Source organism: Crinia signifera, chromosome 3 (assembly GCF_055691185.1).
Source record: "Crinia signifera chromosome 3, ASM5569118v1, whole genome shotgun sequence".
Taxonomy (NCBI): domain Eukaryota; kingdom Metazoa; phylum Chordata; class Amphibia; order Anura; family Myobatrachidae; genus Crinia; species Crinia signifera.
The window spans coordinates 342,467,617-342,492,696 of record NC_139219.1 but is presented as its reverse complement, the minus strand read 5'-3'; the positions used below and the strand labels follow the sequence as shown (position 1 = coordinate 342,492,696).

Genomic DNA, 25,080 nt, shown 5'->3' with positions numbered 1-25,080 from the left:
ATGAGTACAGTAGTTTATCACTGGCCAATCAGCTCCTACAGTAACTGGGAATTTACTGTACTGTAAATGGTTGGCTTGAAAAAATGAGAGGTACTGTACAGCACAGTAATGTACTGTACTACAGTATACAGTAGCAGCTGATTGACCACGGATAAAAGCCAGACATTGTACCACTTCAACGAGCTTACTAAATCTACAGCACTGTATACTGCACATGACTGTAACAGTACTGTATGTAAAAGTAAAATGATCCCTTTACAAATCAGTAACTTCCTGTGAATGACATAACACCAAAATGTGGCGACCGTTAGAACAATATACTGAGACACATTAGCGTCCGTGCCGCTCCAGTATAGTACCCGTGTAGACGCTCAAGCGCCCATGCAAATTTAGATGCCAAGAAAGCCTTATTGGTAACCGGAATTTTTTTATGTGTGTTAAAACTACAATACTGTACTAGCCAAAGGCCAGCACCTTTCAACAAAACCAATGAGACGTACAATACAGTACAGTATAATTTAATGTAATGATTCTGTACGCAATGCAATGTAATTTTATTTATTAGTGTGTACACTATCTACAGAACAGTACAGCTTGCTGGACACAGCACAAAGTACTTTACTGTAGTACCCTGCCGTAATAACAACTCAGACGCAAAAGCGTCTCATTCCTGGAGTGTCTCCGCAACTCAGACGCAGGAACGTCTCATTCCTAGAGCGTCAGAGACACTGCTGCGTGTCAAACAAATGCAGCGCCTCTCCGCCCGCGTCAGCATGATCCTCTCCTCCAAAGAGACGGGATCATGCTTGTGCCGGCGGTGTGAGAGAGGCGCTGACTAGGCTTGCCAGGGACAATAAATTATTTACTGTAGTTCCTGCGCTTCATGCACGCGCTGCAGCACAAATGTCACGCATGCGCAATGAGGTTTTCAAAAGTGACATCTGGTGGATGATCACTGGTATTGCACTAATCCGGAGACACCACGGTGAATCGCCAAGATTTTAAAATGTATTGCGATGCCGCGCGCCGTGGCCCGCCATGGCTAGCTGGCGGTACAATCGCCATAGGTAGAAATAATGAGACCCGCTCCATCTGTACTTGTATTAGGGGAGGGTGTGTGACATTAGCACCAGGCCAGATATGCCTGTATTAGGGGAGGGTGTGTGACGTCAGCACCAGGCCAGATATGCCTGTATTAGGGGAGGGTGTGTGACATCAGCACCAGGCCGGATATACCTGTATTAGGGGAGGAGCTGTGTGTTAGCTGAGCTCCTGACTTCCAGAGTAGGCCGAAAAGCCTGGGACTTGATTAGGGGATTTATCCCCAGTGCTATGGAGCCTCCTGGGGCTGCTGCCCAGGAGAGCCCCCCGGCTGCCGGGCCCAGTCCGGGCCTAGCCCCAATACCATCGGGGGCAGGTAGCCGAAAGGGGGTTTTGGTGATGCCTAAGGGGGAGAGCTCGGGACGGGCCCCTCTGAATGTCTCGACTAGAAGTTCCAGCTGCCCAGATGGACAAGGAGCTGTGAAGAGTTCCCAAGTCAGCCTGATCCTACCTAGCGGAAGGCCGCTTATCCCCCCACCTAAACTGCAGGCTACAGTCGTTTGTGCCCCAGTGGCAGCTGAGCCCAAAGCCCATGTTGCTGCAGGGCCCCCAGTGGCTGAAAAGTTTCCGGAGGTTCAAGTGCATATCTCCAATGCTGAACCCATGGTGCCTGGGGTGCAGCCCGGTGTGGACAGTGTCTCAGAAGGTACTTTTATTGAAAATGTGTCTGTGACGGTGGGGGAGGAAGAGGATGGCATGCTGCCATTGCCCATTGACTTTATTGTGCCTAGCAGAGGTGAAGAGAGCGGGGCTGCGGTGGTGGTGTCTGATATAACGGAGCCTGCTGCCCGGGTACAGGCTAAGGAGGTGCTGGCTGCAGGGCACGTGATGGTGTCCAGTCCGGCGCCTGTGAAGAAGGGAGAGGCGCGGGCTGGCGTGGATGGCGGCCTGGAGCGTCAGCTGGATGGCGGGGAGGTGCTGGCGTCCCTGTCCGTGGATGCGGACAGCTCGCGGGTCCCGGCGGGTGACGCCAGCGCTGAAGAACAGACGAGCGGTGAGACGGCCGCGGCACCCGGAGAGACGGCCGCGGCGCCCGGTGATGACGCGGCTTCGGCGGCCGCGGATGACGCGGCCGGCTGCGTAGGGCAGGAGGCGGCAGAGGGGAAGGGGGATGGCGGCTGCAGGAACGCGGCGGGCGACGGCGTGGTAGCGCCTGTATGCCCGGGCCGCGAAAATGAAGATGGCGGCGGCCGCAGCGCTATGGCGGGTGACGTCAGTGCCCCTGAGCCGGCTGTACATGTGGTATGTGGGGAAGGGGTAGCCCTGGTGGAGGAGGTGGGCGCCCAGGGTCCCCCTGATGTGATTACTATGTCTGACTGTGAAAAGTCTCCTGCGGTTACTGTACTGCAGGATGCTGTGCCTGCACTGGACAGTGATGTTGCACCAGCAGTGACTGACAATGGGGTGCTGGAGGACACTGTTGCCAGTGCAGGGGAAGGGGGTGGTATGGTTGTTTCCATAAAGGAATGTGTTATGCCCCCATTGGGAACTGTTGTGCAGGGTATTGTGGCTGATGGGGGGGAGCTGGTGGATGCAACACATGCCAGCACAGGGGAGGGGGCTGATACTGCTGTTACTGTGGGTGTAAGCCAGCCAGTGGAAGAGACTGTTATGTGTGTGCAGGACTTGCAATCCAGAGTGCTGGCTCTGGAAACTAGGATTGTTAGGCTGCTGAACAAAATTACAATCAAAAAGAAGGAGAGGAACAACGCCTTCAGCACCAAAAGACCGATGCTCAATGCGTTGATCCAAGAATTGCAGGCAGAGCTAAAAATTAGAAATGAGGAGAAGGATGCACTGAAATTAAAAATTGCTGAGCTGCAGGGAAAAGAGGTGACTGAGAGTGCAGAACTTCCCCCTAACAAGAGTTCGGATGAGGTGGAAGTGGGATTGGAAGGGGATAACCCTCTGTATGACCGCATTAGAATATTGGAGGAGGGGGGTGTGCCAGGTCCAATATTGCAGCCAGAGGAGATGGAGTGCCAGCCCTCGGTTAAAGGGGTAACGGTTGAGACTGTGTTTGGGGACAAAATTAGGGTGGTGAATGGGGGTACTGATGTTGCTGTTAAAGAAAAACAAAAGAGAGGGGAAGGTGAAAGGCGGAAGGCTGGGGGTGCAGGTGGGCCCAGTACGGCAGTTCGGGTGGCGTCTCCTGTGCGTGCTGCGCCCTCAGTGGCTCCTGTGACCCCTGCGGCATCAGTATCCTCCGCAGTGCCGGTGGTGGTGCCGCCTGTGGTTTCTTACGCTGGGATCCTGTCTGCAGGTCCGGTGCGAGTGGAGACAGCCAGGCCCAAGCCTACATGGGGACAGCCAGCAAAGAGGAGGAATGCTGTCCAGCTTAAATGGGTAACAGAAGGGTTAACTCCTACCTCAGCTGATGTTCTGGATAGGCTCTTTCTTCTGGGCTTTAAAAAAGAGGATTTCTTTGCATGTATACACCCGGTAGGTGCCCCTGAATTTGATATCAGTTTCATGACATACTATGGCTTACAGAAGTTTTGGTCCAAGTGGGGGGAGGTGAAGCATAACGACTGGTGGAATAAATTTAAGGCCTATGCCATAACCAGACAAGAAAGAGTTAAAGTGAATGTACTCGTTCGGAATGAGTCCCTGAGCCCATCGGATATTTGTTTCTGGCTGCAGAGGCATGGGGCGAAGCTTTTGTCCCCTTTAGAGAAGGTCCCAGGGGCTAGGGATGTGTGGGGTGGGGCATGGGCGGTCTATGCAAATTTAAGGGAAGGTTGCCACATACCGTCAGCTGCATTCATAGGCAAGGATAGGGTGCAGTGCTTTTACCCCGGTCAGCCCAGAGAGTGTCACAGGTGTGGGGACTTTCGCCACTATAGTCGTGACTGTCCAAGCCAGAAGTGTTCAAGATGTAATAGCCTCGGGCATTTGGCCAAAGATTGCGACAAAATAGTTTGTAATTTGTGTGGGGATGATGGCCATGCCTTTTCTAGCTGCCCGATGGCTTTCCACAACACCTCTTTAGACAGGGAGATGGAGGGGGCGGCAGTGGAGGTGGAGGGTGGGCTGGTGGGGGCTCCGTCGGTGGTGTCGGCTGGAGTCGTGATCCGGTCGGGCCTTTCCGTGGGGCCCCAGCAGCCCAATCTTGGCCCCCTGTCGGCTCTGACCTCCCAGTTGCAGAGGGTAGTGGAGGGACCCTCTGGTGTGTCTGATAGGGTGGTGGCTCGGAAGAGCGGAGTGGAAGATGCCCCTTTCCAGCTGGTGGGGAAAGGGAAGGGGAAGAATAAGAAGGATAAGGCGGACAAGCAGATTAGCCTGTCAAACAGCTTCTTCTCCCTGGCAAGCGAAGAGGAGGCAGAGGGGGAAGGGGATGTGGTGAAGGAGGCGGACGGCAGTCTTGTGCTGAGGCCAAAGAGGCAGAGGCTGAGGAAGAAAAGAAAGGTGGATGAGCGGCCCAGCCTTACCCAGGAAAAAGAGAACGTGGGGGTAGAGCCCTTTATCCTGAAGTGTAGGTCCTTCCTGAAAAATACCGCTTCTGAGGTTCGGAAAAAAGTATGCACGGTGGAGGACTTGGCGCCTCAATTGAGGGTGGATGGGGTGGAGGATGTGCTGGTGGAGCAGAAGGTAACGGGACCGGTGGTTAAGCCGGGACAGGGTGACGGCCAGGTAGGCGTCACGGGGCCTCCCCTGTCTGGCGCTGTCCCCGATCCGGATCCCGGTGGCTCTAACCTCATCGGTCCTCATGTCGACCCAGGTCCTCCCGTGGTAGTCGACAACACTCCTCAGGGTATACCTCTGGGGGCATCGCTGGCTCAGGTGTCTGGGGGCGGTGTTCCTGACAAGGGGGTTCTTGAGGAAGTCAAGAAGGTTGTCGAGGTAATAGAGCTGGTGGAAGATGATATCCTACCGATTGTGGAGAAGGAGGATGTCGGCCCAGGGGTCAGTGTTAAGAGGTGGGGGTCGGATGAGGACCTTCAGGAAAAGCGTGTGAAGAGGAAGTGATCTGGTCCCTACGCTCGGTGACTCTGAAGGATGGCTCCCCAGCCCATAAGGTTTGCCACACACAATGTGGCATCTATCTTGTCCGTGCGTGCTCGGCAATTAGCTTATGATTTTTTCAATTCCTTAAATGTAGATTTTGTTTTTTTGCAGGAGACCACATTGAGGCGGCTCGCGGATATTCACAAGGCAAAAACCGAGTGGAGGCGTGGGCCGTCCTTCTGGTCTCTGGCTGCCGAGCCGTACGGAGGGCTGGGGATTCTTTTTACCACTGAAGTTACCATCCAGCGAGTCATCGAGGTGCAAGTAGGCAGGTGTATGGTTTTGGATGTCAATCTGAAGGGGCACGACCTGAGGCTTATTAATATCTATGGGCCCCAGACTAAATGGGACAGGAAGTGTCTTTTCAGAGAGATAAAACCGTATCTCTTTGTAGCCCGGCAGATAGTCTTTGGCGGTGATTTTAACACCATAATTAGGCCCAAAGACAAGGGAGGGTCAAGGACTACTCTGGGCTACGACTCCCTCTTTCTAGTGAGTATGATTAGACAATCGGGTCTGATGGATGTGCACGTTCGACACTCCCCAGACCTCACAGGGTTCACCTATCATAGAGGTAGTTGTAGGAGTAGAATAGATAGGGTTTTTGTTAAGGAGAGCTCGAAAACCTTGGTTCCCAAGCTGAGGCCGGTAGAGTTCTCCGATCACGTTTGTCTGTGTGTATCCTTGAACGCCTCAGAGTCCCCTCAGAAAGGCCGGGGCCTTTGGCACTTGAACTCCAAACTCCTTGAGAGGGAAGAGGTTAGACAGTCCTTCAGGGACTTCTTTCAATCTCAGGAGTCACTTTTGGAGGCGGGTTGGAACAGGTCTGAGTGGTGGGAGGTATGTAAAAAAAGGACTCACAGCTTTTTTCGCGACCTCGTAGCCAGAGAGAACTTGGTCAGGAACCGTGTCTACTGTGCCTTGAGAAAGAAATTGGATTTCCTGATCTCTGAGCAGGGTGATGGTGGGGAAATCTCCCGGGTGAAAGCTCAGATGAAGGAGTACCAGTACAACCGATATGCTTCTTTGATTTTGGAGAGGGATTATGGGAAATACCACTCGCCTGATCCCTACCAGAATTGCAGGAGTTCGGTTGACTGTAAGGAGGTAAAAGGGTTGTATGATGGCCAGGGTGTCCTCCGCGAGGATCGGGAGGGCATCCTGGGAGTTGTGCAATCCTTCTACTCCGACCTTCTATCTGAGAAGCCGCCTATCAGAGAGAAGATGGAACGGTTTCTTTTGGAGACGCCAGGTCTTGAGAGTCATGGTAGTGCTCTTGATTCCCTTGGTGAGGAGATAACGGTGGACGAGGTCAAGAAGGCCATAGGCTCCTTGTCTATGAAAAAGGCCCCAGGTCCGGATGGGTTAACCTCCGAATTCTTTAAGTGTTTTTGTGACCTCTTGGCCCCTCGTCTTGTGGAAGTGTTTAATGAGTGCCTGGGTGAGGGCCTGCTCCCTCCTTCCATGAGATTGTCTGCCCTTATCTTGCTCTCCAAAGGGAGGGACCCGTCCCGTGTTGAGAACTGGCGCCCCATCGCCCTTCTCGATACGGATAGGAAGATTCTGGCAAAGGTGCTCTTTAACAGACTGATGGAGGTTTCTGAGTCTTTGCTTTCACCTTCTCAGCACTGCACTGTGAAAGGCAGGAGCACTTTTAGTGCTGTCCTTGGCATCCGGGAGGCCGTGGAGCGGTGCAGGGCTGAGAAGTGGGGAAAGTACCTGCTGGCGTTGGATCAGGCAAAGGCTTTTGACAGGGTAAACCACGAATACCTGTGGGCTCTACTGGCTAGGTATGGCCTCCCAGTGAGGGTGGTAAATTGGCTGCGGGTAATCTACAGGCAAGCCGAGAGCTTCCCTCTTGTGAATGGTTGGGTAGGTCCGACCTTTTCAGTGAATTCGGGTGTTCGGCAGGGCTGCCCTCTAAGCCCCCTCCTGTATGTTTTTGCCATCGACCCCTTCATTAGAAGGCTGGAGGGTGGCATTGTGAGAGGAGTCCAGCTGAGCCCGGAGCATTCGCTGGAGGCAGTGGCCTACGCGGACGATGTCACCGTCATCCTGTCGGATCCGTCGGAGGCGGATGCGGTGGTATCGGCCATCCAGGAATACTCGATGGCGTCGGGTTCCCTGGTCAATCAGGACAAGAGTGAGGGGTACTTATGTAATATCTGGGCTCCCGTTTTTCTTATGAGACCGCGTCCCCTTGCGGGGCTCGCTGCGCTCGCCACGCTGCGGGCACGGTGGCTCGCTGCGCTCGCCACACTATATAAAATCAACTCCATGCGTAGTTGGATAGTAGGGGTATGAAAAAATGGGGTGCATTTAACATGGGAGCCCAGATAATACATAAGTACCGAGTGAGGTTTTCTGGATGGGGGAGGAGGGCCAGGAATTTGACCTTCCGGATGGTCTCCCCCGGGCGAGCCAGGTGATCAAAGTTTTAGGCATCGAATTTGGCCCGGGCGATTACGCCACGCGAAATTGGGATTCCAGACTGGTAGAGGCCGGCCAGAAGGTAGAGCGCTGGAAGAGGTGGAAGCTGTCTCTCAGGGAAAGGGTGGACCTGATCAAGACTTGCCTGATCCCTGTGTTCTTGTACGTCAGCTATGTGTGCCTTTTGCCAGAGTCGAGATGGGCGAAGATTTATGCTTTGTTTTTCCAGATGCTCTGGGGAAACAAACTGTATCTGATCAAGAGGACTGTCACCTACAGGTCGAGGAGGGAAGGAGGCCTGGGTATGGTCAACCCAGTGCTATTCTTTTTGATGACCTTTATTAAATTACATCTGTCAAGCCTCCAATTAGAGGCTCCTCCTCGATGGGTAGAAGGTTTCAGAGTCTGGGTGTCTCCTTTCCTCAACGCATGGTTAGAGGGAGGGTGTGTTAAAAGTCTGCGAGTCCGCCGTGGATACCTCCCGGCCTACGTGGCTCCTGTCTTGAAAGTGACAAGGCGGTGGGGCCTGGAAGCGGGAACAGTCAAAGGTTCTTCTAGAAGGGAGCTGGAGAAGAAGGTTTTGCAGTCCCACTTCCGGGAACAGCTGTCACTGAGGGACTGCCCGGGTAATTTGTCATCGGAGGGGCTGGCCCTTGTTAATTCTGGGAGGATCCCTCTGAAATATCAAGACATTGCCTGGCTCTCCTTCCACGGGAGGCTTTACGTGAGGGGAAACCTGAAGCATAGAAATGCCGATGATCGTGGTTGTCCACGGGAGGAGTGTCTGGGGGAGGAGGAGACTATGGACCATTTCTTGCTCCGGTGTCCCTTCAATGTGGAGGTTTACAAGGGTGTTTCCAGGGCCTTGGGAATCCCGTGCCTTTCGGGGCTCAGTTACCCGGAGTGGGCCTATGGGGCGTTCAAGCATCCGGGTCGGTTTGAGTTATCCACTTTGTTCTTAGTCAGCATAGTTGTTAGATATTTCACGTGGAATGCACGGTGTCAGGTATCCATTAGGCAGAAAGTCCTCCCCTGTGTGGTGGTGGTTACTGACATTTTGCACGAGGTGTGGAAATTGAGGGATCTGGAGAGACGCCGGATGGAGGCCGGGAGATGGGCCAGGCTGTGGCGCCATCTTTGGCCCTCTTGTGGCTTTGCTATCCTTTCACTCCCTTAGATGTGCATTACACAAATATGCGGTTTTACATATACCTGTAGCACCAGATCATTTCCTCTTGCATGCAGTTGTAAATACTACATGTAAATAAGTTTGTTGTGTTATGTGATGTTGTATGATGCATTATGTTTCCAGCTGATGTATTGTTGTATTATTCATGTGAAAAGCCCGCTTTTCTTTTCTTTTAATTCTAAGACCGATGTAAGTGGACTTTATACGGTCTTTTCATGGACAATGTTTTTACGCAAGAAAAGGGGCTCATGTATAATCGCATGTACTCGTTTTTCTGTATGAAATGTTTATGTCTTTCTGTTGCAAGTTCTAAATAAAGAAATATTACCTGTATTAGGGGAGGGTTTGTGACGTCAGCACCAGGCCGGATATACCTGTATTAGGGGAGGGTGTGTGACATCCGCACCAGGCTGGATATGCCTGTATTAGGGGAGGGTGTGTGACGTCAGCACCAGGCCGGATATACCTGTATTAGGGGAGGGTGTGTGACATTAGCACCAGGCCAGATATGCCTGTATTAGGGGAGGGTGTGTGACATTAGCACCAGGCAGGATATGCCTGTATTAGGGGAGGGTGTGTGACATTAGCACCAGGCCAGATATGCCTGTATTAGGGGAGGGTGTGTGACATTAGCACCAGGCAGGATATGCCTGTATTAGGGGAGGGTGTGTGACGTCAGCACCAGGTCGGATATGCCTGTATTAGGGGAGGGTGTGTGACATTAGCACCAGGCCAGATATGCCTGTATTAGGGGAGGGTGTGTGACATCAGCACCAGGCCGGATATACCTGTATTAGGGGAGGGTTTGTGACGTCAGCACCAGGCCGGATATACCTGTATTAGGGGAGGGTGTGTGACATCAGCACCAGGCTGGATATGCCTGTATTAGGGGAGGGTGTGTGACGTCAGCACCAGGCCGGATATACCTGTATTAGGGGAGGAGCTGTGTTGGTGAGCTCCTGACTTCCAGTGTAGGCCGAAAAGCCTGGGACTCGATTAGGGGATTTATCCCCAGTGCTATGGAGCCTCCTGGGGTTGCTGCCCAGGAGAGTCCCCCGGCTGCCGGGCCTGGCCCAGGCCTAGCCCCAATGTCATCTGGGGCAGGTAACCGGAGGGGGGCATTGGAGGTGCCTAAGGGGGAGAGCTCGTGTCGGGCCCCCCTGAGCGATTCGGATGAAAGTTCCAGCTACTCGGATGGGCAAGAACCTGTGAAAGCTTCCCAAGTCAGCCTGATTCTACCTAGCGGAAGGCCGCTTATCCCCCCACCTAAGCTACAGCCTGCAGTTGTTCTGGCCCCAGTGGCAAGTGAGCTCAAAGTGCCCGTTGCTGTAAGTCCCCCGGTGGCAGAAAACATTCCTGTGATGGTGAATCTCCCTGTTAATGGGTCGGCTGTGATGGATGCCGGGCCCACGGTGTCAGGAGGAAAGCCCAGTGTGACCAGTAGCCCTGAAGGTACTTTTGCTGGCAGTATGGCCTTACCAGTGGGGGAGGAGGAGGATGGTGTGCTGCCTGAAGTTACAGACTCTAACAAATCTGTGAATAATGGAGGCAGTGTGTCGGTGTTGGTGCCATTTACTATGAAGCCTGCTGTCCTAGCGCAGGCTGAAGTGGAACCGGCGTCAGGTCCCAGAGTGATGGACGATCCGGCACCCGTGCCCGCGGTGAAGAGAGAGGTGCAGGCTGAGCAGGATGACGTGGAGTCTGCGGCCCCCGAGCGGTGTCTGAGCAGCGGCGTGGTGCTGGCGTCCCTGTCCGTGGATGCGGGAGGCTCGCGGGTCCCGGCGGGTGATGTCAGCGGAGGAGGCAGTGTGAGCGGGGAGGCGGCATTGGCAGCTGATGTCCGGGCGGCTGGTGACGAGGAGGAAGCGGCCGGAGGGGGAGCTGATGGCGGCTTCAGGGACGCGGCAGAGGACGGCGGGATGGCGCCTGCTGCAGATAAGTGCATGTCCCCTGTGAGCAAAGATGGCGGCGATTGTAGCCGGGCGGCGTGTGACGTCACCGCTCCAGTGCTGGTGGCTCTGGAACCAGAGTGTGGGGGCAGAGGAGCCCTAACGGAGGAGGAAGGCACCCAGGGTGCCCCTGAAGGGGGGGTCGCAATAAGCCCAGGGACTCCTACATTGAATGTGCTGCAGCACGCTGTCCCTGCATCTGAGGGGGGCAAAGGACAGTGTAATGTTGTGACAGACGGAGAGGAGCTGGTGAGTGTGAATGCCAGTACAGGGGGGGTGTTTGGTGCAGATGTCGCCATGGAGATAGGCCAGCCTGTGGAAGGAACTGTTGTATGTGTACAGGACTTGCAATCCAGAGTGCTGGCTCTGGATACTAGGTCTATTAGACTGCTGAACAAAATTACGATTAAAAAGAAGGAAAGAAATAACGCATTTAGCACCAAAAGACCGGTGCTCAATGCGTTGATTCAAGAGCTGCAGGCAGAATTAAAAATTAACAATAATGAGAAGGATGTATTGAAATTAAAAATTGCTGAACTGCAGGGGAAAGAGGTGGCAGAGAGTACAGGGCTTCCCCCTAACGGGGGATCAGATGTGGTGGAAACGGGATCGGAGGGGGAGAGCCCTCTCTATGACCACATCAGGGTGCTGGAGGGGGAGGGTGTGCCGGGTCCAGTATCACAGTCAGAGGAGATGGAGGTCCAGCCCTCGGTTAAAGGGGTAGAGGTTGAGACCGTGTTTGGTGACAAAATTAGGATTGAGGGTATGGGTACTGGTGTCGCTATTAAGGAAAAGCAGAGGAAAGGGGAAGGTGAAAGACGGTCGACTAGGGGTGCCGGTGGGCCCAGTATGGCGGTGCGAGTAGGGTCTCCGTGCGTACTGCGACCTCAGTGGCTCCTGTGGCCCCTGCGGCACCGGTATCTTCCGCAACACCGGTAGTGGTGCCGCCCGCGGTTTCCTACGCTGGGATTCTGTCTGCGGGTCCAGTGCGAGTGGAGGCGGCCAGGCCCAAGCCTACGTGGGGGCAGCCGGCAAAGAGGAGGAATGCCGTTCAGTTAAAATGGGTGGCAGAGGGGTTAACTCCCACCTCTGCTGATGTTCTGGACAGGCTATTTCTTCTGGGCTTTAAAAAAGAGGACTTCTTTGCATGTATACACCCGGTAGGCGCCCCTGAGTTTGATATCAGCTTCATGACATACTATGGCTTACAGAAGTTCTGGTCCAAGTGGGGGGAGGTGAAGCATAACGACTGGTGGAATAAATTTAAGGCCTTTGCCATAACCAGGCAAGAAAGAGTTAAGGTGAATATACTTGTCCGGAATGAGTCCCTGAGCCCCTCAGATATTTGCTTCTGGCTACAGAGGCATGGGGCGAAACTTTTATCCCCCTTAGAAAAGGTCCCGGGGGCTAGGGATGTGTGGGGTGGGGCGGGGCATGGGCAGTCTATGCGAATTTAAGGGAAGGTTGCCACATACCATCAGCTGCATTCATAGGCAAGGATAGGGTGCAGTGCTTCTACCCCGGCCAGCCTAGAGAGTGTCATAGGTGTGGGGACTTCCGCCACTTTAGCCGTGACTGCCCAAGCCAGAAGTGTTCAAGATGTAATAGCCTCGGGCATGTGGCTAAAGACTGTGACAAAATAGTTAGCAATTTGTGTGGGGATGATGGCCATGCCTTCTCTAGCTGCCCGATGGCTTTCCACAACACCTCTTTAGATGGGGAGAAGGAGGGGGCGGCAGTGGCGGTGGAGGGTGGGCTGGTGGGGGCTCCGTCGGTGGTGTCGGCTGGAGGCGTGGTCCAGGCGGGCCTTTCCGTGGGCCCCCAGCAGCCTAATCCTGGCCCCCTGTTGGCCCCGACCTCCCAATCACAGAGGGTAGAGGAGGGACCCTCTGGTGTGCCTGACAGGGTGGTGGTTCAGGAGAACGGAGCGGAAGATGGCCCTTTCCAGCTGGTGGGGAAGGGGAAAGGGAAGAATAAAAAGGTTAGGGTGGATAAGCAGATCAGCCTGTCAAATAGTTTCTTCTCCCTGACAAGTGAAGAGGAGGCGGAAGGGGAGGGGGATGTGGTAAAAGAGTCAGACGGCAGCCTTGTGTTGAGGCCGAGGAGGCAGAGACAGAGGAAGAAAAGGAAGGTGGATGAACAGCCCTGTCCTGTCCAGGAGAAGGCAAGCGAGGGGGTAGAGCCTTTTGTTCTGAAGTGTAGGTCCTTCCTGAAAAAGGGTGCCTCTGGGGCTCAAAAAAAAGTGTGCACGGTGGAGGACTTGGCACCTCAATTGAGGGTGGATGAGGTGGAGGATGTGCTGGTGGAGCAGAAGGTAACGGGACCGGTGGTTCAGCTGGGACAGGGTGACGGCCAGGTAGGCGTCACGGGGCCTCCCCTGTCTGGCGCTGTCCCCGGTCCGGATCCCGGTGGCTCTAACCTCATCGGTCCTCATGTCGACCCAGGTCCTCCCGTGGTGGTCGACAACACTCCTCAGGGCATACCTCTGGGGGCATCGCTGTCTCTGGTGACTGGGGGCGGTGTTCCTGACAAGGGGGTTCTTGAGGAAGTCAAGAAGGTGGTCGAGGTAGTAGAAGTGGTGGAAGATGGCATCCTGCCGATTGTGGAGGAGGAGGATGTCGGCCCAGGGGTCAGTGTTAAGAGGTGGGGGTCGGATGAGGATCTTCAGGAAAAGCGTGTGAAGAGGAAGTGATCTGGTCCCTACGCTCGGTGGCTCTGAAGGATGGCCCCCCAGCCCATAAGATTTGCCACGCACAATGTGGCGTCTATCTTGTCCGTACGTGCTCGGCAGTTAGCTTTTGATTTTTTCAATTCCTTAAATATAGATTTTGTTTTTTTACAGGAGACCAGATTGAGGCAGCTCACGGATATTCACAAGGCAAAAACCGAGTGGAGGCGTGGGGCGTCCTTCTGGTCTCTGGCTGCCGAGCCGTATGGAGGGCTGGGGATTCATTTTACCACCGAAGTTACCATCCAGCGAGTCATCGAGGTGCAAGTAGGCAGGTGTATGGTTTTGGATGTCAATCTGAAGGGGCACGACCTGAGGCTTATTAATATCTATGGGCCCCAGACTAAATGGGACAGGAAGTGTCTTTTCAGAGAGATAAAACCGTATCTCTTTGTAGCCCGGCAGATAGTCTTTGGCGGTGATTTTAACACCATAATTAGGCCCAAAGACAGGGGAGGGTCAAGGACTACTCTGGGCTACGACTCCCTCTTTCTAGTGAGTATGATTAGACAGTCGGGTCTGGTGGATGTGCACGTTCGACACTCCCCAGACCTCACGGGGTTCACCTTTCATAGAGGTAGTTGCAGGAGTAGAATAGATAGGGTTTTTGTTAAGGAGAGCTCGAAAACCTCGGTTCCCAAGCTGAGGCCGGTAGAGTTCTCCGATCATGTTTGTCTGTGTGTATCCTTGAACGCCTCAGAGTCCCCTCAGAAAGGCCAGGGCCTTTGGCGCTTGAACTACAAACTCCTTTCAGTCTTTCAGGGACTTCTTTCAATCTCAGGAGTCACTTTTGGAGGCGGGTTGGAACAGGTCTGAGTGGTGGGAGGTATGTAAGAAAAGGACTCGCAGCTTTTTTCGCGACCTCGTAGCCAGAGAGAACTTGGTCAGGAACCGTGTCTACTGTGCCTTGAGAAAGAAATTAGATTTCCTGATCTCTGAGCAGGGTGATGGTGGGGAAATCTCCCGGGTGAAAGCTCAGATGAAGGAGTACCAGTACAACCGATATGCTTCTTTGATTTTGGAGAGGGATTACGGGAAATACCACTCACCTGATCCTTACCAGAATTGCAGGAGTTCGGTTGACTGTAAGGAGGTGAGGGGGTTGTATGATGGCCAGGGTGTACTCCGCGAGGATCGGGAGGGCATCCTGGGGGTTGTGCAATCCTTCTACTCCGACCTTCTATCTGAGAAGCCGCCTATCAGAGAGAAGATGGAACGGTTTCTGTTGGAGACGCCAGGTCTCGGGAGTCATGGTAGTGCTCTTGATTCCCTTGGTGAGGAGATAACGGTGGACGAGGTCAAGAAGGCCATAGGCTCCTTGTCTATGAAAAAGGCCCCAGGTCCGGATGGGTTAACCTCCGAATTCTTTAAGTGTTTTTGTGACCTCTTGGCCCCTCGTCTCGTGGAAGTATTCAATGAGTGCCTGGGTGAGGGCTTGCTCCCTCCTTCCATGAGATTGTCTGCCCTTATCTTGCTTTCCAAAGGGAGGGACCCGTCCCGTATTGAGAACTGGCGCCCCATCGCCCTTCTTGATACGGATAGGAAGATTCTGGCAAAGGTGCTCTTTAACAGACTGATGGAGGTTTCCGAGTCTTTGCTTTCGCCTTCTCAGCACTGCACTGTGAAAGGCAGGAGCACTTTTAGTGCTGTCCTTGGCATCCGGGAGGCCGTGGAGCGGTGCAGGGCTGAGAAGTGGGGAAAGTACCTGCTGGCGCTGGATCAGGCAAAGGCCTTTGACAGGGTAAACCACGAATACCTGTGGGCTCTGCTGGCTAGGTATGGCCTCCCAGTGAGGGTGGTAAATTGGCTGCGGATAATCTACAGGCAAGCCGAGAGCTTCCCTCTTGTGAATGGTTGGATAGGTCCGACCTTTTCAGTGAATTCGGGTGTTCGGCAGGGCTGCCCTCTAAGCCCCCTCCTGTATGTTTTTGCCATCGACCCCCTTCATTAGAAGGCTGGAGGGTGGCATTGTGAGGGGAGTCCAGCTGAGCCCGGAATATTCGCTGGAGGCAGTGGCCTACGCGGACGATGTCACCGTCATCCTGTCGGATCCGTCGGAGGCGGATGCGGTGGTATCGGCCATCCAGGAATACTCTGTGGCGTCGGGTTCCCTGGTCAACCAGGACAAGAGTGAGGTTTTCTGGATGGGGGAGGAGGGCCAGGAATTTGGCCTTCCGGATGGTCTCCCCTGGGCGAGCCAGGTGATCAAAGTCTTAGGCATCGAATTTGGCCCGGGCGATTACGCCACGCGAAATTGGGATTCCAGACTGGTAGAGGCCGGCCAGAAGGTAGAGCGCTGGAAGAGGTGGAAGCTGTCCTTCAGGTAAAGGGTGGACCTGATCAAGACTTACCTGATCCCTGTGTTTTTGTACGTCAGCTATGTGTGCCTTTTGCCAAAGATTTATGCTTTGTTTTTCCAGATGCTCTGGGGAAACAAACTGAATCTGATCAAGAGGACTGTCACCTACAGGTCGAGGAGGGAAGGAGGCCTGGGTATGGTCAACCCAGTGCTATTCTTTTTGATGACCTTTATTAAATTACATCTGTCAAGCCTCCAATTAGAGGCTCCTCCTCGATGGGTAGAAGGTTTCAGAGTCTGGGTGTCTCCTTTCCTCAACGCATGGTTAGAGGGAGGGAATGTTAAAAGTCTGCGAGTCCGCCGTGGATACCTCCCGGCCTACGTGGCTCCTGTCTTGAAAGTGACAAGGCGGTGGGGCCTGGAAGCGGGAACAGTCAAAGGTTCTTCTAGAAGGGAGCTGGAGAAGAAGGTTTTGCAGTCCCACTTCCGGGAACAGCTGTCACTGAGGGACTGCCCGGGTAATTTGTCATCAGAGGGGCTGGCCCTTGTTAATTCCGGGAGGATCCCTCTGAAATATCAAGACATTTCCTGGCTCTCCTTCCATGGGAGACTTTACGTGAGGGGAAACCTGAAGCATAGAAATGCCGATGATCGTGGTTGTCCACGGGAGGAGTGTCTGGGGGAGGAGGAGACTATGGACCATTTCTTGCTCAGGTGTCCCTTCAATGTGGAGGTTTATAAGGGTGTTTCCAGGGCCTTGGGAATCCCGTGCCTTTCGGGGCTCAGTTACCCGGAGTAGGCCTATGGGGCGTTCAAGCGTCCGGGTCGGTTTGAGTTATCCACTTTGTTTTTAGTCAGCATAGTTGTTAGATATTTCACGTGGAATGCACGGTGTCAGGTATCCATTAGGCAGAAAGTCCTCCCCTGTGTGGTGGTGGTTACTGACATTTTGCACGAGGTGTGGAAATTGAGGGATCTGGAGAGACGCCGGATGGAGGCCGGGAGATGGGCCAGGCTGTGGCGCCATCTTCGGCCCCCTTGAGTGGGCGGCTGACTTACGGTAGTCTCTCTGGCTTGTGGCTTTGCTATCCTTTCACTCCCTTAGATGTGCATTACACAAAATATGCGGTTTTACATATACCTGTAGCACCAGATCATTTCCTCTTGCATGCAGTTGTAAATACCGCATGTAAATAAGTTTGTTGTGTTATGTGATGTTGTATGATGCATTATGTTTTCAGCTGATGTGTTGTTGTATTATTCATGTGCAAAGCCCGCTTTTCTTTTCTTTTAATTCTAAGACTGATGTAAGTGGACTTTATACGGTCTTTTCATGGACAATGTTTTTACTCAAGAAAAGGGGCTCATGTATAATCGTACGTACTCGTTTTTCTGTATGAAATGTTTGTGTCTTTCTGTTGCAAGTTATAAATAAGGAAATATTACCTGTATTAGGGGAGGGTGTGTGACATCAGCACCAGGTATGCAGGCAGGGGGTGGTGGTAGGCAGGGGGTGGTAGGCAGGCAGGGGATAGTATGCAATGGGTGGTGGTTGGCAGGCAAGGAGTAGTATACAGGCAGTGGGAGGTATTATACGGGCAGAAGGAGGTGGTAGGCAGGAAGGGGAGGTGGTAGGCAGGTAGGGGGTGTTAGTATAACTACAGGAGGAGGTGGTAGGCAGGCAGGGGAATGTAGTATACAGGCAGTAGGAGGTGGTAGGCAGATAGGGGGTGGTAGGCAGGCAGGGGGTGGTGGTAGGCAGGTATGGGGTGGTAGGCAGGCAGGGGAAGGTAGTATACAGAAAGAAGGAGGTGGAGGGCAGGCAGGGGAAGGTAGTATACAGACAGCAGGAGGTGGTAGGCAGATAGGGGTGGTAGGCAGACAGGGGGTGGTGGTCCCTCATCCTTTCCCAATCATCCAATCCCCGCAGGCTCTTCGCCACCTTCAATTCCTTGCTCTCCCCCCCTCCTCCAGCTCTTCGTAGCCGCTGATTTTGCTACCTACTTTTCAACCAAAATCTCCTCTCTCAGGACTGCCATCACTGCTGCCATGACCTCACCCTCTCCCTCCTCCCCTACTACATCTCCACTCCCCTCCTTCCAACCCCTGTCCTCATTTTACCCCACCACTGCTGCTGAAGTCCACTCTATCCTTCAATCCGCTTCTCCCTCCACCTGCCCGCTCGATCCTATCCCCTCCAATATTATCCGTCGTCTCAGTCTGTCAGTCTGCTCTCACCTGGCTCACCTCTTTAATCTTTCCCTATCCTCTGGGATCTTCCCTTCCTCCTTCAAACACGCTCTTGTCTCCCCAATTTTCAAAAAAACAAATCTGGACCCCAACTCTCCATCCAACTACAGGCCCATCTCCCTCCTCCCTTTTGCCTCCAAGCTCCTAGAACGTCTGACCTATAATCGTCTCCTAAGCCACCTTACTGCTAACTCCATTCTAGACCCCCTCCAATCCGGGTTCCGCCCTTTACATTCCACTGAAACTGCCCTGATCAAAGTCACTAACGATTTACTATCGGCTAAATCCAAAGGCCTCTTCTCTATACTCATCCAGCTTGATCTGTCGGCAGCCTTTGACACTGTTTACCACCCTCTCCTGCTCAACACCCTCCGCTCCTTTGGCATCACTGGCACGGTCTTCTCCTGGTTCACCTCATACCTCTCCGATCGCTCCTTCTCCGTCTCCACTCCGAGCTCCTCCTCTCCTACTACCCCGCAGCCAGTCGGTGTTCCCCAAGGGTCAGTCCTTGGCCCTCTCCTCTTCTCCCTCTACACCACCTCTCTGGGCACCCTCATCAGCTCCTATGGTTTTCATTACCACCTTTATGCTGATGATACCCTAATCTATCTCTCCTCCCCCGACCTATCCCCATCACTCCTGTCCAAGGTCTCCGAATGCCTCACGGCCATCTCAGCCTGGATAACCCAACGCTTCCTGAAACTAAACATGGCTAAAACTGAACTTCTAATCTTCCATCCCCCGAACATCCCCTCTTCTCCCACTATCTCCATCAGCATTGGTGAAACCGAGATCACCTCCACCAACCAAACGCGCTGCCTCGGTGTCATCATTGACTCCTCCCTCTCTTTCACCCCCCACATTCGTGCTCTCTCACAGTCTTGCCGCTTTCACCTACGCAACATCTCACGCATCAGACCATTCCTCTCCACTGACGCGACCAAAATTCTCATTCACTCTCTTGTCATCTCCCGCCTTGACTACTGCAACATCTTTCTCTCTGGGCTACCTCTCACCTGCCTCGCACCTCTCCAAACCATTCTTAACGCTGCTGCTAGGCTCATCTTCCTCTCCCGCCGCTCTACCTCCGCCTCCCCCCTCTGTCTATCTCTTCACTGGCTCCCCATTCCTTTCCGAGTTCTCTTTAAACTCCTCACCACCACCTACAAGGCTCTCTCCTCCTCCACCGCTCCTTACCTCTCTTCACTGATCTCTATCCACACTCCCTCCCGTCCTCTTCGCTCCATCGCTGACCGCCGACTGACCTCTCACCTAATCACCTCCTCCCACTCCCGTGTCCAATACTTATCTCGCGCTGCCCCCCTGCACTGGAACAACCTCCCGCCACCCATCAGGCTTTCTGATTCCCTTACCTCCTTCAAGCGCTCCCTCAAAACCCACTTTTTTCGACTAGTCTATCCCTCCTCCTAACCTCTTTTGATCCTCCTATCCTGCCTCCGTTCCCCTCCGTTCCTACTTACCCTGTTTTTTTTCGTTCGTCCACCCACCTATTTTTAGTATGTTAACTCTTATGAGTAGGGTCCTCCTGCCTCACGTACTCACCCTACCTCTTTACCTCACCTGTCCTCCTGTCCTGTTCTTCCCTTCCTCTACTTCATCTTCAGTCTCCTCGACAATTTTGACACCTACTTCTGAACTGATGCTGATTTTATTTCTACCAGCTATACCCCTATTTATACTGTATTTTTCAAAACACCCTGTACGTTACCCTGTCATTTGTTTTTTGTTTGCTATGTACGGCGCTGCGGACACTTTGCGGCGCCTTATAAATAAACGTACTACTACTACAAATGGTGGTAGGCAGGTATGGGGTGGTAGGCAGGCAGGGGATAGTATGCAGTTGGTGGTGGTTGGCAGGCAGGGGGGTAGTATACAGGCAGGAGGAGGTGGTAGGCAGGCAGTGGGAGGTAGTATACAAGCAGAAGGAGGTGGTAGGCAGATAGGGGGTGGTAGGCAGGCAGGGGGTGGTGGTAGGCAGGGGGTGGTAGGCAGGCAGGGGATAGTATGCAATGGGTGGTGGTTGGCAGGCAGGGGGTAGTATACAGGCAGGAGGAGGTTGTAGGCAGGCAGTGGGAGGTATTATACAGGCAGAAGGGGGTGGTAGGCAGGAAGGGGAGGTGGAAGGCAGGTAGGGGGTGTTAGTATAACTACAGGAGGAGGTGGTAGGCAGGCAGGGCAATGTAGTATACAGGCAGTAGGAGGTGGTAGGCAGATAGGGGTTGGTAGGCAGGCAGGGGGTGGTGGTAGGCAGGTATGGGGTGGTAGGCAGGCAGGGGAAGGTAGTATACAGGAAGAAGGAGGTGGAGGGCAGGCAGGGGAAGGTAGTATACAGACAGCAGGAGGTGGTAGGCAGCAGGGGAAGTTAGGTAGTATACAGGCAGCAGGAGGTGGTAGGCAGGCAGGGGAAGGTAGTGTTCAGGCAGTAGAAGGTGATAGGCAGATAGGGGGTGGTAGGCAGGCAGGGGGTGGTGGTAGGCAGGTATGGGGTGTTAGGCAGGCAGGGGAAGGTAGTATACAGGAAGAAGGAGGTGGAGGGCAGGCAGGGGAAGGTAGTATACAGACAGCAGGAGGTGGTAGGCAGATAGGGGTGGTAGGCAGACAGGGGGTGGTGGTAGGCAGGTATGGGGTGGTAGGCAGGCAGGGGATAGTATGCAGTTGGTGGTGGTTGGCAGACAGGGGGGTAGTATACAGGCAGGAGGAGGTGGTAGGCAGGCAGTGGGAGGTAGTATACAAGCAGAATGAAGTGGTAGGCAGGAAGTGGAGGTGGTAGGCAGGTAGGGGGTGTTAGTATAACTACAGGAGTAGGTGGTAGGCAGGCAGGGGAAGGTAGTATACAGGCAGTATGAGGTGGTAGGCAGATAGGGGGTGGTGGTAGGCAGGTATGGGGTGGTTGGCAGGCAGGGGATAGTCTGCAGTGGGTGGTGGTAGGCAGGAAGGGGATAGTATGCAGTGGGTGGTGGTTGGCAGGCAGGGGGTAGTATACGGGCAGGTGGAGGTGGTAGGCTGCAGGGGAAGGTAGTGTACAGACAGGAGGAGGTGGTAGGCTGCAGGGGAAGGTAGTGTACAGGCAGGAGGATGTGGTAGGATGCAGGGGAAGGTAGTATACAGGCAGGGGGAGCTAGTAGCCAGGCAGGGTTGGTTGGCATGTCAGCCTGCATTTGCATTGCTTATTGATCACATATGCTATGTTGGTGCAACCAGCTTTTCATATGCAATACTTTCTAAATTAGGCCCTTTGCACCTCTCCACACTGATAGGGCCTTGGTAGAACCCCATCCTTAGTGATCTGATGCAGTAATGCTTACCACTACACTAATCATGTACATAATATACAGTAGGCTGCAGCACAGGACCCTCACCATCTTCATGCTCGCTGTTTCCTCTCTCAGGTACCGCAGCTTTGTGAGACCGCGATACAAAGTAGCCTACAAGACTGTGACAGACATGGAATGGAAGTGCTGTCACGGCTACTCAGGAGATGACTGCATGGACGGGCCAGCAGGTGCACCTCAGCTCACAACCACAAGACCTCGGCCACGGCCGGTAAGGCCGAACCTTTCTGGATCCAGTGGTGGGAGCCACCTGAGCGGATCAGGAGGAGAGGGTAAGTCTAATTGTTATAAGTTCATCAGTTATTGGAGGGGTTAGTAAATGGGCTGTTTATACCAATGTGACGCTCTACATATAACTGGCTATTCAGGAAGCAGGAAATTACTTGATCCAGCATGTATTTATTTATATTGTGAGAGACTCTGATTGGGAAACATGACCCGGGTTGGATTTAACACTGTCGCCTGATTGGATAACATGACCCAGGTTGGATTTACCACTGTCACCTGATTGGGTAACATGACCCAGGGTGAATTTACCACTTGCTGCTGATTGGGTAACATTAACCGGGTTTGATTTACTACTGTCGCCTGATTGGGTAACATGACCCGTGGTTGATTTACTACTGTCATCTGATTGGGTAACATGACCCGGGGCTGATTTACTACTGTCACCTGATTAGGTAACATGACCCAGGTTGGATTTACTACTTGCGCCTGATTAGGTAACATGACCCAGGTTGGATTTACAACTGTCGCCTGATTGGATAACATGATCCAGGTTGGATTTACCACTGGCGCCTGATTGTGTAACATAACCTGGGGTTGATTTACCACTGTCGCCTGATTAGGTAACATGACCCAGGTTGGATTTACCACTGTCGCCTGATTGGATAACATGATCCAGGTTGGATTTACCACTGGCGACTGATTGGGTAACATGACCTGGGGTTGATTTACCACTGTCGCCTGATTGGGTAACATGACATGGGGTGGATTTACCACTTGTGCCTGATTGGGTAACATGACACGGGCTGATTTACTACTGTCGCCTGATTGGGTAACATGACCCAGGGTGGATTTACCACTTGCGCCTGATTGGGTAACATGACACGGGGCTGATTTACTACTGTTGCCTGATTAGGTAACATGACCCAGGTTGGATTTACTACTTGCGCCTGATTAGGTAACATGAACCGGGTTGGATTTACCACTGTCGACTGATTGGATAACATGATCCAGGTTGGATTTACCACTGGAGGCTGATTGGGTAACATGACCTGGGGTTGATTTACCACTGTCGCCTGATTGGGTAACATGACCCGGGGTGGATTTACCACTTGCGCCTGATTCGGTAACATGACATGGGGCTGATTTACTACTGTCGCCTGATTGGGTAACATGACCCGGGGTTGATTTACCACTGTCGCCGGAGTGGGTAACATGACACGGGCTGATTTCCTACTGTCGCCTGATTGGGTAACATGACCTGGGGTTCATTTACCACTGTAGCCGGAGTGGGTAACATGACCCGGGGTGGATTTACCACTTGCGCCTGATTGGGTAACATGACACAGGGCTGATTTACTACTGTCGCCTGATTAGGTAACATGACCCAGGTTGGATTTACTACTTGCGCCTGATTAGGTAACATGACCCAGGTTGGATTTAACCCTGTCACCTGATTGGATAACATGATCCAGGTTGGATTTACCACTGGCGCCTGATTGGGTAACATGACCTGGGGTTGATTTACACTGTCGCCTGATTGGGTAACATGACACGGGGTGGATCTACCACTTGTGCCTGATTGGGTAACATGACACGGGGCTGATTTACTACTGTCGCCTGATTAGGTAACATGACCCGGGGTGGATTTACCACTTGCGCCTGATTGGGTAACATGACACAGGGCTGATTTACTACTGTCGCCTGATTAGGTAACATGACCCAGGTTGGATTTACTACTTGCGCCTGATTAGGTAACATGACCCAGGTTGGATTTAACCCTGTCACCTGATTGGATAACATGATGCAGGTTGGATTTACCACTGTCGCCTGATTGGGTAACATGACCTGGGGTTGATTTACACTGTCGCCTGATTGGGTAACATGACACGGGGTGGATCTACCACTTGTGCCTGATTGGGTAACATGACACGGGGCTGATTTACTACTGTCGCCTGATTAGGTAACATGACCCGGGGTGGATTTACCACTTGCGCCTGATTGGGTAACATGACACAGGGCTGATTTACTACTGTCGCCTGATTAGGTAACATGACCCAGGTCGGATTTACTACTTGCGCCTGATTAGGTAACATGACCCGGGTTGGATTTACCACTGTCGCCTGATTGGATAACATGATCCAGGCAGGGCCGGCGCCACCACTAGGCAAATCTAGGCAGTTGCCTAGGGCGCTAGCCACTGGAGGGCAGTATTTCGCCCCCCCCCCTTGCCGCCCGGGTACCTGTCCTGTGGCGTATATGTGTGTAAAAGCTGGCGGTGGCGGCAGCGGGGGGTCCCTGCAGTCAATAAGATTTAATGAGCACTATCCGCCGGGCTATGCGGAAGCGCTTCTGTTTTGGAAACACTGGCCGCACGCTGATTGGCTGAGATTCAGCCAATCAGCTTGCGCCGTGCGGCCAGTGTTTCCAAAACAGAAGCGCTTCCGCATAGCCCGGCGGATAGCGCTCGTTATTTCTTATTGACTGCAGGGACCCCACGCTGCCACCGCCGCCAGCTTTACAGCGCCGCAGGACAGGTACCCGGGCGGCAGACACCGGGGCACCCCCACCCCGACTTGCCTGGGGCGCTCTGGTGCCTTGCACCGGCCCTGGATCCAGGTTGGATTTACCAGTGGAGACTGATTGGGTAACATGACTAGGGGTTGATTTACCACTGTCGCCTGATTGGGTAACATGACCCGGGGTGGATTAACCACTTGTGCTGATTGGGTAACATGACATAGGGCTGATTTACTACTGTCGCCTGATTGGGTAACATGACCCGTGGTTGATTTACCACTGTCGCCGGAGTGGGTAACATGACACGGGGCTGATTTACAGTACTACTGTCGCCTGATTGGGTAACATGACCTGGGGTTGATTTACCACTGTCGCCGGAGTGGGTAACATGACCCGGGCTGGATTTACCACTTGCGCCTTATTAGGTAACATGACACGGGGTGGATTTACCACTTGTGCCTGATTGGGTAACATGACCCGGGGTTGATTTACCACTGTCGCCGGAGTGGGTAACATGACCTGGGGCTGATTTACTACTGTTGCCTGATTGGGTAACATGACCTGGGGTTGATTTACCACTTGCGCCTGATTGGGTAACATGACCCGGGGTGGATTTACCACTTGCGCCTGATTGGGAACATGACACGGGGCTGATTTTCTACTGTCGCCTGATGGGAAACCTGGGCACAGTATCTAGATGAGGCCGTAGCAATGACCTATACAGAACTGGGCACAGTATCTAGATGAGGCAGCACCAGTGACCTATACAGAACTGGGCACAGTATCTAGATGAGGCCGCACAAGTGACCTATACAGAACCGGGCACAGTATCTAGGTGAGGCAGCACCAGTGACCTATACAGAACCGGGCACAGTATCTAGATGAGGCTGTACCAGTGACCTATACAGACCTGGGCACAGTATCTAGATGAGGCCATACCAGTGACCTATACAGAACTGGGCACAGTATCTAGATGAGGCCGTACCAGTGACCTATACAGAATCGGGCACAGTATCTAGATGAGGCCA

The 25,080-nt window shown here is 53.2% G+C and overlaps 1 protein-coding gene across 3 annotated transcripts in view; it reads left to right on the top strand.

Annotated features, from left to right (window-relative positions):
- The window catches only part of EMILIN1 (elastin microfibril interfacer 1), a 165,345-nt gene that overhangs the window by 61,597 nt on the left and 78,668 nt on the right, over positions 1 to 25,080 (top strand). For 2 of the 3 annotated variants that reach the window (XR_014471873.1, XM_083178996.1), the window contains exon 3: positions 21,365 to 21,579. Coding sequence is in view for 1 of the 3 variants with exons in the window: in XM_083178996.1 (XP_083035122.1) it covers positions 21,365 to 21,579 (215 nt within the window). In the remaining 2 variants the exon portion in view is untranslated. Of the gene's footprint in view, positions 1 to 21,364; positions 21,580 to 25,080 lie in introns of those variants that run through there. The other variant, XM_083178997.1, reaches the window with a different exon arrangement.